General features: G+C 40.1%; 1 protein-coding gene and 1 long non-coding RNA gene across 3 annotated transcripts; one reads left to right on the forward strand and one right to left on the reverse strand.

The window, feature by feature from the left end:
• Window positions 1–2824: 2824 nt before the first annotated feature.
• On the reverse strand, window positions 2825–9663 carry LOC130531082 (uncharacterized). 2 transcript variants are annotated; one of them, XR_008952010.1, is made up of 3 exons: window positions 9166–9663; window positions 5278–5408; window positions 2825–2887 (listed from the first exon to the last, which is right to left on the reverse strand). It is a non-coding gene; the product is annotated as an uncharacterized LOC130531082 (long non-coding RNA). The 2 variants fall into 2 exon arrangements; XR_008952011.1 differs by lacking the exon at window positions 9166–9663 and adding an exon at window positions 5768–6143.
• A 193-nt stretch (window positions 9664–9856) lies between these two features.
• adrb2a (adrenoceptor beta 2, surface a) lies at window positions 9857–14385 on the forward strand. Its single transcript, XM_057042822.1, has 2 exons — window positions 9857–10036; window positions 10269–14385. The coding sequence occupies exon 2, from the start codon at window positions 10269–10271 to the stop codon at window positions 11520–11522; it is 1254 nt and encodes a 417-aa protein (XP_056898802.1). The 5' UTR covers window positions 9857–10036; the 3' UTR covers window positions 11523–14385.
• The last annotated feature ends 2393 nt before the right edge of the window (window positions 14386–16778 follow it).

Here is a 16778-nt window from a genome sequence, read left to right on the forward strand (position 1 = left end):
AGTTTCTGTATTTTTATGTAAAAGTTTCTTCAAAGTAAAGCTAGTTAACTAATGTGGAATGCAAACTCTCCTGCGTTTTATCTGTGTAAATTTGCTCTACAGTCACAGTACTGAGTACTGAGCACTTGGTCACATTTGCATGTGCACCTCTGACCATCTGGTTATTTTGAAACCTTGTCTCTACAGTTCTCCCTGTATGTTTCAGGTCTTTGTCCTGCTGGAAAACAGTGAGATCAGGTGCAGCCGAGTGAGGCTGATATTGGAAACCTGAGGTGATAGAGAGTCATTATCTGCTGCTGTTGGTGTTATGATGTGACTTGGTGTTTCTGAGGTTCAAGATCAATGCTCTGAAGTCCAAACTCCATGTATCCTTAATGAGAAAAGATGAGTTTTGTAACAGGATAGGAGAGAGTGAAAGGCCACAGTATCTGATCCGTGGACAGGAGTTGTATTATGCCTACTTCATGGCTTATTGATCAGAAAAATAATGATTAGAGACTGAGAAAAAATAATGACAAGCTTAAAATTTCCCTTCAAGTCAAAGTTGGAAGATGGACCAAATGCAGGACCTGAACTGTCAGATCTGACCACTAAGGTTATCTTTGTGTAAATTGCCTTATTTCTTATTAATAAAAAAACCCAAACCCATATTAAATATCTATGTAACCCTGATTTCATTAACATAGTACAATTTCACTGAAATCACTCGACTCGTGATCAGCAAACATATGTGACCACATTCATATGACATAAAAACATCGACTCCCTTCTCTGTAAAGACACTTTTCTTCTATAGTACTAAGTTTTGCAATATCAGGGGAAAAAAACCAAAACAGACCTTTAACAATAAACAGATATGAATGACATGCTTGTGTATAAACGATAAAAGCATGAGTTCCATGTGCATCGTGTATCTGTTTCCCCTTAATTTGTGAATCTGGACTTTTCTGGACATGCCAGTGTTCATGTTCGACACATCATGCGGGTATGACCTTTACATCCAGGCAGCAGCCAATCTTTACGATTCAAATGACTACGGCACAACACGCGACATAACCCCCAGAACCTTTTGAGAGGACATTGCTTAGTAAAAACTTAAAGTGCAGCAGACATTATTGTAATGATGAGAGATTTCTATAAGATGCAGCTCATCCATAGGAGCATTTTATCCCAGCGGGAGGGTGGCGGACGCATGCTCATGCGTGAAGACTCCTGATTCTTGGTGGACCACAGTTGTATTTTACTGCCCTCCTAAATGAGGTCTCCAATTACCCTGGCTGTTGGATACAGAAATCTGTAGCTCAGGCTAAACCCAGCCTGACTCCAAACAAGGAAAACAATCATTGCTGCAGGCGATGTGCAAGACAGAAACTAGAAGGATGTAGGAATGCAGAAAAAGTACAGTAGTAAAGTGAAGGGTGAACTTTTAACAATGTTTACTAAGCCGTGACTGAAAAATGGCTGCTATTCACAACTCCCTTTTCATGGTGCACTTTTGTCTGCAGTAATAGGCTACATAAATATGGACAAGGCACATGTCAAATTAACCTTGTTCATTTTCTCTAAATAAAGTGATGTTTTTAAAAGTTTTAAAGCATTTTGATGTCCTTGGTGATCACTGCTGATGGCACCAGTATGATATGGATGAATAGATGATCAGTTCTTCTTCAGAAGACATTTATACATACAAAAATCAATCATGCCCTTGTAAAGTTATTTTTACATTCAGTAAAAGCAGCAGAAGATGCCAAAGTGCTGTAGATTAGAATCATCCAGTTGGAAGATAGATGAGACGGAAGCTGCACACAAGCACTAGAGCACGAGCTGAACACCAGGCTTTTCACACACATTCCTTTCACCTTTAAGAGCTCTTGAGAAACATGACGCGTCGCCTGCTATAAGAACACTGCCTTCTATTTAAACCTGGACTTAAAGGAAGTCACACTCTTGTGATCAGGTTTTTGAACATAGTTCCTCATCTCATAGCAACACCTCTCTGAGCTCCAGGGTGAAGTACTTAAATCAACTGCATGGATTTAAATGCATTTTATCATGATGTTTGTGACTCATTTTAATTGGATACATAAGCAAGTCGTGCACATAAGAAATAAATTGAAATAAATAACTCATTCTATTACTTATGTTAATTCTGCTCTTTAATTTATGGGAGTATAGATTTTCTTTGGTGATGATGGCTTTGTTTTGGCATGCTATCATTTATTCTTTATAGAGCAGCAACTTAACAGTGAGTTGGGGTGTTTAGTTTGGCTCCAAGTCTACAGATTGTGAATGTCAGACTTCAAATATTTATATTATTGTCCAGTCTATTTGACAGTGTGTAGTCCTAATATGTCTCTGACCTGTATTTTTTATGACAAATTGTTCCATGCAAGCCCTGGATCTACAATGTTCAACAAAAGATGGGGTTACTGGCAAAAGCCAAGCAAAAGCAGCAAGTCACTGACCTCATTTATGGTTCCTAAGCGGTGATGTAACCTCAATTTTCTTTTCCCCTCCATGTGGCATCAGATAAGTGCTGAACAGTGTGTCTTTTGGCAGAGGAAAAGAGGAACGAGAAACACGGGTGAAGCAAAATTATATTAGCTCTTCCATTCAAACAGTTTAGCAGCATGAGATTAGCGATCATCACTTCCCGAGTGTGTTTTAGAGGAAGAGAGGGAAGTCTCTATTTTCAAGTCTCGCGTGTGGTGGCTGAGGAAAGCTTCTTACACCGCCCTTTAAGAAAATCAATAAAATGGATGAGTAAAAACAGGTTAGCAGAAAATAAACCAGCTTTCTTTAAATGCAGTAAAAGTATCATTGCCTCTGACTTTGCCTCCGTGTGTTTATATTTGCCCTGTGAATGACCTGTGACCCCCTCCTCGACCTGCAAGACAAATAACAAAAACATGTTTGTATATGATTTATATTTGAAGATATACTATATATATTATTTAATGAGTTATATATTATTTGTTATAGTTTAAAATTACATGTTGATGATTAATATTTTCGCTGAATTGATATGAAGTTCTTCCATTTCTGTCTTTCTCCATTAAGCAATGACTGGAGGTTTAGCTTCCTTGTTTTGATTTAGCCTCTTTAAAAAGTTTGCACCACCGCTGACCTGGGTTCAGCCAGAATATAGTCGGGAAGATTTACCCATTTGTAATCCTTCGCCATACTTACAAAACCGTGGTTTGATTCGATTTAGGCCTAATCAGACCTAATCTACTGGGCGACTGTGACGCGGCATCTTTTATAACCTCTCTCTGTGGCTCATATTTGCTAATTTTCTCAAATATTACAGACACATTTCCCTCTCTTTGTCCCTCCGTGTTTGCATGCTGCTGTTTGTTTTTATCTTCAAAAGTGGGTCAAAGATTGATTGATAGTGTCTGAGAGAGAATACAAAGAGCTTCTCTTTTACCTGGCAAGGAAATGAGAGGCAGATGAAACTGCTCCTGTTCTCAACAGGAATATGGTTTCATAAAGAAATGAAAAAAACAAAACAAAAAAAGAGATACTATTATATCCTAACTAGTGCAATAATGACTTATAATTGCCGAAATTTAGCATCAACCTGTGTCAAACTTGTGTTGAGCCTCCACTGCCCCAACAATAGTGGTAGCAGCAGATCGCTGTGTTGCACTTTATAGAGTTTACTGCCGTACATGCGCTGTTGTTGCTGACTGCAAATGAGGGTCAGGAGGTGTTTGAGTCTCCCAGCAGACACTGGGTGAGAGACAGGGTTACACCCTGGACAGTTCCCTGGTCCATCACAGGGCACACACATAATATTCACGTCACCCTTAAGTTCAGGCTCCACGTAGAAAGACCCGAGCTGGAATCAATCTTCCACTGTGCTCACAGTTGGCTCCATTTAGAGTGGGAGTATGTTTGTGCCATCAGATTCTACAGGCAGATGTCTTTCACGAAATGCACAAAAGGATTGCCAGACATTCAGAGAGCTCTCTCACACACACAAAAATCAAAATAAAACAACAAAAATCCTCACCTAAAACCTAGACATAACAATACCAGAGGAGACCATGTTTTAGTATTCTATTCTGGCAACTCTCATCGCCCTGAGCAAGTTGTGAGATTCTATTGGTATTATGCATTAACGGCAAAGATTCAGGTTTGGGATCACCTAAGGCTTTGTTGCACGTGTCCACAGAGAAGCCGACACATTTATTTGATTGTCTTCCACGGTTCTCTAACATTTAAAGAATATTTGTGCATAAACATTACCATTTGTTTTCATCAGAATGCAGGGATGGAGCGCGACTCACTGGCAGCAGTGCCCTCATTATGGTTAAGACAGAGTGGAAACAGTCGCCTAATGGCGAAATTGCCAGTAATGGGTACTGATCAACCTTGTTTTCCTCCCAGGACTCTGTGACACGATTTCTCTGGACATTCACCTCCATATGTGTGTCCCCACGACACGATTGATACAATTTTACAATTGTGCAGACATCTGCACATACTGCTCATCTGTCCCCGTTTAACGTGTGAGTCAGGCTTTAAGGTCTCAGCTGCTCGTCCTTCTTATTTTTTGTTTCTCATTTACAACCTTCTTTTAAAGAAGAATGACCGGCCAAGTATTTTGTTTGATTATTCAACCGCTTAAAATGTAACTGTTGAACTTGCTGTCATGGAATCCATTTAAAAAAAAAAAAAAAAGTAATTAATGTCTCCCATTTGGAGGATTAACTTCTCTGGAATCCAATTTGAAGTTGTATAGGCTATAAATAGTTTATTTTGGCTTTAAATGCAGATGAAGTAAGTAGCATCAAAATGGACTGAGGCTTGAGACAATATTCACAATGTCAGAGATCCAAGATGCCGAATGTAACCATCCGTTATGACAGCGACTGTATTCCCATTTCATTTGATGCGTTACACAGATGATAAGCACATTAATTTTAGTTCCACTCGTTTCACTCTTCAGAGGACAAAGCTGTTTCTGATTCATGGGACAGATGAAATGACTTCGGTGAAAAAGGAATTATTGGACTGCATTTGCATATGAGGAGCAGATAATATAAAACATTTAAATGTAGTTTTTATACAGAAAAAAAAGATCGCTTTTGACACTAACTGTAAATAGCAGCTTCAAATCAACACAAAGACCTTATAGATGAACGTGTACAATTTATTAAAGCCAGTATGGAATGTTGTACATGCAATAATACCTACAATACCTTCTAGTGTTTCCCGCCTGGCTTTGGTGGACTGTGCTACTCTTCTAGAAATCATTTGCACACCAACCTGAAGTTTGGCCATCTGGCCAGATTGGGAACCATTGAGCCGAGTCAGCTCTGTGCGTGTTGTACTGGTCAAGCGTCTGCAATGGAGTTTGTCAGCATGAGCGAGGGAGCACCCACTGGATCGCAGTTGAGCTGTTGGGAGCAAAAAAAAAAAAGATTGAGATTCATCAAGATTAAAAGTGAAGATATAATGTAACATTTTAGAATGTTAAAGGAATCCATTACAAAAGTAAAAAACAAACCTAAATCTTTTCTGTTTTACAACTAGATGTTTTTCCTCATATACATTATACATATGAGACAAAACCAGGATAATTCTTGCACATTTGTATAACATAAATCAATTGAACATAACAAGAGACTCCCTTTACAGAAAAAATCTGAAAGATGTCATGTCATGGCGTCACTCACTGACACTTTCATTAACACTAACATTAACCCTTCACATAAGATATATGTTCAATTTGAATCCAGAGATACTCACTACAAACCTGGTTCTCATCTGGCTTTAAAGTTTCCCCCTTGTGCTCTGCAGTTTATCACTGTAACACCGGTTCAAAACTGACAGAGTGGGCCTGCAGTTGTGCAGAGTTGCTTCCTTAAGTGGTCAAGAGAAAGCAATCAGCCCACGCCTTATCCATTCATCACTCTGGAGGGAGCAGAAGAAAGGCCTAATTTTTCCCCTCAGTTATCTCTGTTCCCTAATCACCTCCTGGGAATTGCTAAATTCCTCTGAAACTTGTAATTTATTCAAACACAAATTTAAAGTCGAAATGCTTGAGGAAGTATTCGTGTCTTTTCTCTGGGATCAAAGGTAGGGAATGTGTCGACATGGCTTCAGAAAGTGCTTTCTTTATAGCTCTATTTATTTTACAGCTTAATTTACTTTACTCAGTGGGACTGTTTAAATCCACTAAACCACAACATAAATGCAAAAAAAGAACCTGTTGGTGGGTCTTCCGTCCCTCACTGACTAAAGCAGAGCCACCCGATGCATAACGCATGGTTGTTTCTAGTGTGGCATTATATGTGTACACAAAAAACAGAGATTCCACCCCCGGCTAATGGTATTAATTTATCTGGCGTGCAGTGTATGAGCTCAGTCAGCAGGCCACACCCGAGATGATGAATAATTCAATAAAGTGTTTTACAACCTCTTCCTCTTGGATCAGGACCAACTGCTCAAGTTTATGTACTGTTTGACCTGATCTATTCCTGGGAAACAAGGTTGCCTTAATGTTTCTGTTTATCTGATCCACACATTAGCTACTCCCATTCCACAGAAACACACTCAGTTCCTGTAGTTGTGCTGCGGCTCAGGCATGGAAGGACTTTTGGTCCTTGACAGCCATGAATCCATTTGGTTTGGGAGGACCTCGCCCTCGGTCCCCTGAGAGCCTTTAACCTAGAAGCAATTAGTGGTTTAAGCATTAGATTCATTCTTAGGAGGGATGTCATTGTTCCTTTCAATAAAGTAAGGGTATGATTGGCCCACACAATTAATCCTTAAATCAGTGCATGGATGGATTAGGAATGGGAACAACACATGGGTGAATATTGTTGTTGCTGCTTCTGCTCAGACATGATAAAATGCTGAGTTATGAAACACTCACAGGATGTAATAACACGACCGGGAGCACATCTGCTAATGTTTTCAGGCCAATTTTTGACAAAATTATTTGATTTCTGTATTAAACCAGGGAGCCCTTCTGTGAAGCTGTTAGTCACATGCAGCTCAAGTTTGATCTTTCCTCAGGCCCCCGCTTAATATCCTTTTTTCTTTCTAATTTAAAATAACATCAGACTTATGAACTTCAATCACTAAATTGGTCACATTTGTGCATTAGCATTGCACATGAGGGGTGAGGCCTCTGTTTTCGACTTTTCTGTGTGGATATTATTGAATATGTGCATTTTGTCCATTACCTTGATTGTTTCCACACAAACAGGTCATATTATAGAATTATTAGATCCCAAACTATTTGAGCCTGGATGTTAATTTTTGTCACACTGGTTAGCATTTACTGATGTCATGATTGGCCACCATGTGGATTATATTGGGATTTTGTTCATGGTGACACCTTGGCTTGTCCCCCCTCCTTGAATTAGGTTTCATGGATGCAATGTTTACCTTGTTTAGATGTATATGAAAGAAACTAATGATATCTCTCATATATTATTGTTTTAACTAATGTGTTGTACAGGGCAGGAAAAAGAAGATGACTTGGAATTTAACAGATCATGGGGCATAGGGAGAGATTTATGGTTATTATTACAGTTCTGGATGAACCGGCATTAAGTTTCAAGTAGAGTCATGAGTGCGAATGTGAACTGGCTCTGCTCTGGGAGTGACAGGATACAGGAAGACAGATGCCACAGTGTGAGGAAACCAGTCGTGATTAATTGAACATACAATCTCCCACTTTCCAAAACAATGTCATGAGCAAAAATTACACTTGCAGCGTCGTTGGAGTAGAAGCTAAAGTGTGAAGACAAACAAATGCGGTACAGGTTTCTATGTGTGTGTAAATCAATAGGAAATAGATACATACAGTATGTAAATGGTTCGTCCACAAAGTCCTTCTCTTAGGTAAATGAAAAATCCAAATTTACTTATTTTCTTTAATATGTCTTTAATACATTACATACTAAATAATAAAATAAAACCGGGTTTGCCCTACAGTTTAAGGGTATGCAAACAACACTGTGGCTCATCTGCAGTGAGACTAAACAGAAGAACTTTGTCTTGTACAAAAGCTCATGGCTACGGGAGTCTCATGAGTCAATTCAACTGGGAACTGCCCTCAGCAGATCTCATGTTCAGCTTAGGTGCGGTGTTGACATTAATTCCCTGGAGAGCACAAATGTGTTATCTCAATCTCAGTACAATATGTACGTAAGGTTTTGACATTCCGCTGGCTCACAAGTGCAAATTCCAAACCAGTGGTAATGCTGCAAGAGAGGTCAAGCCATCAAAACATTTGCATTCATTCTGAGATCATGGCGGTACATGTTCAAGTAAACTGCCAGCATTGCAATGGAACACCATGTTTGACTGGGTCCAGACCGTCATGTGACACCTTCAGTCAGGAATCATGGATGTCAAGATTACATTTTACACTAATGATAAGGAGTTCAATCACTTTAAAAGACCATCTGGTAAAATGAAATAACGCATTCTATTTATCCTTATTCTTTTGGATCCACATTAGCAGATTCACTAAGATGCCAGCACGTGGATGATGAAACATGGACTTCGATGAAAAAAAAGCTTCTTGGCAGGGATACGCTGCATTGGTCGTAGTGTCATTGAGTCAGGGCTGCATGAACATGTCATCACTCACTGCCTCCCTTGGTAAATTTAAACACACATTTTTTCGAAACACAAAATGTGAATAAATGAACAAATAAAATAAAAATGGCAAAACCAAAAAACAGCATGATTATAATTTGAACCTCACTGCAATACTGATCTTATGCACCAACCGTGTGACCTCTTGCTGCGTGTACTTCAACTGAATGGCCCTATGACTGTCTCAAAACCCCCCAAAGCAAACTTCCTCCAGTTATTGACATGCTGTTTTTTTGCTATTGAAGACAGATGTGTGAGAGAACATTGATCCTTTTTGTTGCAGTAATCTCAGCTAATTGAGACAAGAGATTAAATCTTGGATTGGTTTGTCCAAACACTGGTGCTAGCACATGGGACAAATATGTAAATAAGCATTACACACTGAATAATAATAATAATAATAATAATATAATAATAATAATAATAATAATAATATAATAATAATAATATAATAATAATAATAATTTTTAAAAAAACATGCAACACAGACCTTCAATGCATCTTCGTGTAACTTTAAAGCACAGATTCACTAAATACCTTTATTTGTCCCCCTTCTGAAGGACTTCTCTGTATCTAAAACATGCTTCCTCTTCCTTTAAAAACAATTAACTTTTGATTTAAAGGAAACTTTCCTTTACTTGACCCAGGATATCGGTCTCTAAGTGTTACGGTGTTCTGCTGTGTCATTACAGCCAAGGCTGAGTCACAAGCCAGAGCAGAGATAAAAACCTCTCTACCCCACTTTAGGTCATAAATTCCCCTTCTTTGACTGTGCAGAGCTCCATGTGAGCATAGCTGTTAATGTTGAGATAAAAAAAGAAATTGGATCCATTAATACAGTAGATCATGGCACTATTTTATTTTATTTTTTTTATAATTGTAACATTACATAAATGTTGCACTTAACTGATAGTCTTTGGTTGCCATTTTTTAATGCACAAAGGTCTGAGAAGAGCTAAAACAAAGCTACTTAATCACAGAATAAATGTCACATAAGTTTGCAAAAAAGGGTGGATGCATTTAAAAGTCTTTCAAAAGAATTAATTCCTTTTTTTCATGTGCTAAACTTCCAACTGATACCTTTTTTTCTCTCCCTCTGATTTTTGCAGCTTTAGTCTTATGCAGCTGTGTTGCAGGGACGGTGAGTTTAAATTCTCTGAAGCTGATTGGCTGAGCACTGACCATGATGTCATCACTGCACGGTATAAGGGCTCTTACAAATAGCCTGGGAGACACATTAGGAGAAAACAGAGCTCAAGTGAGTGAGACAGAACAACAGAGAGTAGAAAAAAAGGACTTGCCGCGGTGACTTCTTTGCAGGAAATACCTAAAAAGAAATAATAAAAGCAACAACAAACACATTTTTGATTTGTATGGGAGCCAGGACACGAGACAGCCACCTGTGGAGGTTTGTGCTATACTTAATTTTTTTGTTTGTCTTCTAAAAGGTGTTGTGCTGTACTTTTTGAAGCCTGAACAGGGGTTAAATGTGCTTCCCCTTTTCAACGAAAGCAAATATCCTAATGCTTTCATCATACATTCCTCTGTCTGTTAGACCTATAGTCTGATAGCTTATTGCTGTGTGTTCATTTCTGTTTTTAAGTGCTGTTTCATGTGTTCTCCATGTTTGGTGCCTTCAGATGGGAAGTACAGCCCCCACAGGGTACCTCAATGCAAGCACAGAGAAGATCCCCACATCAGACCCGACCAAGCAAGAGGAGGGCTACAGTGAGGTAACGATGATCCTGCTGGGCATGGTCATGTCCTTCTTGGTTTTGTGCATCGTCTTCGGCAACATCCTCGTCATCACGGCGATTGCCCGCTTTCAGCGTCTCCAAAATGTCACCAACTGTTTCATCACATCCCTGGCTTGTGCCGACCTGGTCATGGGTCTCATTGTGATTCCCTTTGGTGCCTGTTACATCATATTTAAGACTTGGCACTTTGGTAGTTTCTGGTGTGAGTTCTGGACGGCGACCGACGTGCTCTGTGTGACCGCAAGCATCGAGACACTGTGCGTGATTGCTATAGACCGTTACTTGGCCATTACTTCTCCCTTCCGCTATCAGTCCATGCTGACCAAGTGCCGAGCTCGCATTGTGGTCGTGCTGGTGTGGGTGATCGCTGCTTTGATATCGTTCCTGCCCATCCACATGAAGTGGTGGATATCAGATGATGAGGAAGCCAAGAGATGCATCGAGGACAGCAGCTGCTGCGAGTTCTACACCAACATGGCCTACGCCATCACCTCCTCCATCATCTCCTTCTACATCCCTTTGGTCATCATGGTTTTTGTCTACAGCCGTGTTTTCCAAGAGGCCAAGCAGCAGTTGAAGAAGATCGACCAAAGCGTCGGACGGTTCCACAATAACGATGACAGCAACCTCAGATCTCTGGACGCCAACAGCACTCGTAGCCAAAAGAAGGCCAAATTTTGTCTAAGGGAGCACAAGGCGCTAAAGACTCTGGGCATCATCATGGGGATCTTCACTCTTTGTTGGCTGCCCTTCTTCTTGCTCAACGTGGTGGTGGCCATATGGAAGGAGCAGCACAATGATCTTGCCTTCAGGATACTCAACTGGATAGGTTACGCTAACTCTGCCTTCAACCCCCTCATTTACTGCCGGAGCCCCGAGTTCAGGTACGCCTTCAAGGAAATCCTCTGCATGAAGAGGAATCGTCTGACCAACCCTGGACCCGTGAACGGATACATCTACAGCAGGCACAGTTGGCAGAGCGAACAGCAAGGGAGGAGTAAAGTCAGCCTAGAAGACAGTGAAGCTAATGAGAGCTGTCTTGGAAAGGGGATGGAGGTCTGCACTGTGATAGACAAGACAGTGGACCCCAATGGGAATTGCAACAAAGGCCTGACAACTGTAACGACTGTGTTGTAAAAAAAAAAAAAAAAAAAGGCTGTTCCACACATGTTTACAGTGATATAAACTTTTTTTGTTGTTTTAAATGAAAGTAGGATCAGTTGCGGGACTGGGTGCGACTACTCAAAAAATTACTACAAAATTAGAGCTGAGGAAAGTATTCCTCTTATTTTTTAGCACAGTGAATTAATTATGTAGCTACATTTGTTATGTTTATCAAGCTTAATTTCTATCTACCTCATTGCCTTTTCATAAATGTGCTTTTTGACTATCAAAGAACAATCGTCCACATGAGCTATGTTGGTGTCTCCACTGTTTATTTAAATGACTGTGCACTGCTGTTTATCCCGCTCAAAACTTTCAAGCAAAACTCTCACAACCAGAAAACACTAGTGTGTAGAGGATCAAGTCAGGTGCCTCTTTTCCTGCTTTTGTGTCTTTTTTTTTCTTTTAAAATGCATTCCAAATCATACAAAATTATAATTCAGCTCCCTTTTGGTTGCCATTTTTTTAGGGTTTTTTGAGTGTGGATGGCTCACCTGGTGTGATACAAACCAAACTTCTCCCGTTGCTGAGCTCTGCTCAGTTTTATGACCCGCTGCACGAGAGGTCCTGGTCTCAGCAGATAACGCAGCAGATAAGAAGTTATCTGCATGTCACTGTTTTGAGCTGAGAAATGCCTGGGGCCATCCTGTGTCAGTTATAGGCTTAAAACTGCCAGTTTGTACACTTGCACATTTTATTAGCCGCCTTGAAAAGTGTGCAACGTAAGCATCATTACTACTAATGCAATGCAGGTCTTTATTAGGATATGTTTAAACTCAACGCTGTGATGCTGCGTAAACTACCACCCGTGTTTGTGCAACAAATGAACTCACTTTGGCGCATGATTATGTAACTCGTATAGCGAACCGTCACTACTATGTAGCAGCAGCAGCAACAGTTGTTTTTTATTTTTATAAATTGCTGCACAAACCAAATTTGCTCGTCACACATGATTCCTGTGTGAATATACATCCAGTGAAAGTGGAGAAGCCTATTCTATAAGTTTACAAGGCACCTGCAATATTAAACACAGAACCAAGACAGATGACTAGAACGTTCTGGAGAGGGGATGTGGTGATGAGAAATCAGTCCTGTGCACCTTCACCGTGGCTCCCCGACATGTCCCCTCACTGTAAACACATCGTTATAAATGCAGTCGATTTGGATAAGAGACTCGCCCTTAACAGTCCCTCCTCTGTCACGCTCCTGTCAGTCCGTCTGCTTTGGTCGCCTCTTGTTGTGCATTCCTCAGGAAACCCAGTCTAGCCCAGCCCAATAAACACATGTAAATCCATCATCTCCGCTGTTTAGCTGGAGGGTCCGCTTAAATTGCTCCCAAAAACCCACTGAAAAATCGATCAGGTCCTATTAAAATTGTACATGTGGCGAGAACCAAAAAGTCGAGCTGAAATATGAATCTCCCTAATCAGTTGAGTTTTTATAGCGATTTCCAACCTTATTTTTGCACTTTCACATTTGAGCATGATGGATTTGAAGGTTGTGAGTCCCTCATCAAACACTAGGAACTAAAACCAGGATGGCTTCTGTATTGGTGACCTGTGTTTTAGTGTAAAGAGCGAAGCCTCAGGTCAGCTGACACTGTCCAGACTGTGAACCTTGGTCCTGCAGAGGAACCTCATATGTACTGTATCGTTAGGTTTGATCACTGTTGTCAGTGACCTTAGGAACTGCCGTAACCCCGCTGTTATCATACGCCAGTGTTTGTCATGTGAAAAAAACAAGCTTTCCAAGTTGTGTTGATCCTGTTCTCTGTTTTTCTTTTTCCTGGATTTACAGAAGAGTAAATGTGAAGGTTGAATGTCAAGAAAATGTTCTCCAGGGATATTTATTTCCACTCCAGCATTAAAAATACAAGACGAGCGCTCTGCGTCCATTCACTATTAATATGTTAGGATGAATGCTGTTTTTTACTTTAAAGGTTTGTTACACATCTGACATTTTTATAAGCACTTTCCAAGTGAGGTTTTTTGCATGCCTGATGTAATAATGTGGTATTGTGGTGGAGGAGGTTGTGAGCTGTATATCCACACTGCTCCCTCCTGGCAGCAATGTCTCCTCACACCTCAATCGTCTCAGTTATTGGTTCATCCTCAGCTGTCTTGTATATACAGTATAAGGTAGTTCTGTTGAAAAAGGTCTGAGGATGGAATAAGGGTCCGAAACAGAAAACATTCCAGGTACCGCTGTCAGCTCAGACCCGTGAAGTCAATATACAGAACCGTCAGTCCTACCCACTGACATATATTTAGCATTTTTGTGGCCCGTGAAGTCTTACAGAAGAATTTCCACATTAATTCACATGTTACCATTTCAGTACAATTTTCCTCCATAAGGACACTTTCATAATACGGATGTAGGTTTTTTTTGGTCACGTCTATTATCTCCAGTAAAAATAATCAATGATGAGAGGGTTTTTCCTTCTCTTTTTGTTGGCAATTCCGCTTCTTGTTGGAGTGGCTGTGTAAATTTCACGAGGAAGTGGTGAAGACGGATGGATGGAGTGTTGCACAACAACAGCACAGACAGGCTTTGGATGTTAATTGGTGTTTGTAAATGTAAATCCTACATTTAAAAAGTAAAACGTCAGATTTACCTGCGGTATGAATAGGCGACATGTTACATGCAAGCGTCTCTTTGTCGTCCGAGTGATGAAGAAGATGTCGCTTGTGCAATTGTTTACTATAAATGTCAGTGAGTAGTTTTTGTGAAACTTGTTAACACACGTGTTGTCCTGTGGTATTTATAAAACAAAAAAAGCAAGTGTATGTGCTGTGAGATTTGTATTTGAAATAAATTATGAACATGTTGCATTTAATGTCTCCTGTGTTGCGTCTTTATTGATGATATCCTATGTTGTGAAACCATTCGGAAGGAGCTGCACTACAAATTTTGATGATGACAATGATGATGCATAAACACTGACAGTAGGATGTTTTATTCTCTTTTTGTTTGATTACCTAAAAAACAATCATTCTGCAGATAAGCCTAAAAAACAATCATTCTGCACATAACCCCTTGGTGTTTTCATTTCACCTCAGAGTTCATGTAGTCGAAGGAAAAGCAAAAAAAGACACCCGGAGCTCGTAAAAATGACTTAATGTCTGGCTCGAAGCTGGAATCTATTTTATAAGCCACCTTTCAAAGACAAAAATCATCTGTATAATTCTAAAAACCTTAAATAGATGTCATACATTTTAAAAACAGATCTGGTTGTCTTCATGCGACGAGGGTGCAGAAAAAGGTCATACTAGCGATATAAATATTATGACATGTGATTTAAATGGCATTGTGGAACATCTGTTATATAACAGAGGTTGGCTGCTGAATTTTTAGACGTCTTCTCTTGCTGCTCTCTGGTTTTGTTTAGCAGGGCTCCTGCTTGCAGATGTGTGGATGCATAACGGTGACATAAAGCAGTTGTCAGTGAGGTGCACTAACATACTGGCCTGTCTTTTAAAGATGATGTCCTTGTAGAAGTTTCCTTCGAGCCTTATACAGTATGTAGACATCAGAGCACCCGCACGTAGTTCGTTAAAGATGTAGAACATTATAGGGACTAAGAACATAGGTTTCAGTGACAGAAGAGTCCCGCTGTCGCATCGGTTACATTTATACTGAAATATAGTCCCTGTGGTGGCTCAGAAAAAAGGAAATGGTCTTTGGAGGCACCACACATGAAGAAGATTTTCTTATAAAAAGTTTATGAAACAGTTTTTCTTTTAAATAAATAGGATTTACTGCATACATGCAACCACAGGTAACACTGCAAATCACTTTGCTTCCCAAAAATACTTATTTCTGGCTACACTGAAGGTAGCAAAAGGCGGCCGCACCTTACAGCCATGTCGGAGTAACTGGCATGTTTGCTTCTGTCTTCCTGCTGTGGCACAAATGTAGTTTGTCAGCAGATTTCTCTGCTTCACTCCGAATGTCAGCCTGATCTTATTTTTTCATCTTCCCATGGAAAGAAAGCAGTCCTCTATCCAAGGCCTCAAAGAGCCCCATACAATTATTTTCATACCACCATGTTTATCAACCATCCAGCTCTCACTAGACCGAGCCTCCATGGGCTTTCATAGGCTTTCATGGGCTTCACGCGAGTGTCTGAAGTAGCCTAAAATATGTTAAATTCTATGTTAATTGTGTTTTAGTTGTTTTGATGTGTAATAAACTATCATATCCTGTCAAAACCCTTTTGAAACCTTGGGGGGAAAAAACGCCAAGCATTGGTCTGACGTGCACAAGTCCATCCATGGGAATGTCTATCATAAGAGAAAGTTATATAAAAAGGCAATTTTCCCATAACCTGACCAAGCACAACTGAGTCAGAGCTTGCTGAAAAGAGGGAGGGAAACTTTTTTTCTGTTTGACTGTTTTCTCAGATATGTTAATCATGGCGGTGACATACCGCACACAGAGCGTGTCCTCCATAGATCGATAAGTCCCCTGGCTCCTCCGGGAGAGCAGTGACTGTGGCACCACCATGTCTGCTGAGCCCTCTCTCCCAAGGGTCTGAGCAGCCTGTGTGTGTTTCTGCCTGTGTTTGAGTGTGGAGGTACATCTCCAAACCAGCTTGAAGTTAAAAAAGCAAATATGAACCCAAAATGTGCTTTATCACATTTTGGACTCCAGAGAAAACACACTGCAGACCAAAATATTTCATCTCATGCGTGCCACATTCTGTGAACATGTTCCTCTGCTCATTTCACACATCTCATGTAAATGTGCTCATTTGTCACTCCATCATTCTGTCAGCTTAAAATGTATTAGAGCATTTCCTTTGACAGGTGATTTATGTGCCGCTCTGCAGGGGGACGGAGGATCTGGATTCTGCCACGTCAGCGCTTTTCTCCCTGCCGACAGCGACATACATCATAGTTAAAAACACAAATTCATGCAGTGCAGATCAGTTTCCCCCTAAAAATCCAACCATGAATGTATGAGGCAAGACCACGATGAGAACCTAATAAGGTCAGATTAATTTTGTATTAAATGATAATTCAACAGCTCGTAAATGTTACGACCACATGTGTTATTGAGCCATAAAGTAATCCACTAAGTAGTCCACTCTAAGTGAAGCAACAGGAATTGCACAACAAAGTAAAAGGCAGCATTACATAAGTCATAACACTCAACATTTATACGATATATTAATATTAGAACTGCATTTTGCAATTGAACATGTCACAAACAAAACAAATTATATAT

The sequence above is a fragment of the Takifugu flavidus genome, chromosome 9, assembly GCF_003711565.1.
Source record: "Takifugu flavidus isolate HTHZ2018 chromosome 9, ASM371156v2, whole genome shotgun sequence".
NCBI classification, from domain to species: domain Eukaryota; kingdom Metazoa; phylum Chordata; class Actinopteri; order Tetraodontiformes; family Tetraodontidae; genus Takifugu; species Takifugu flavidus.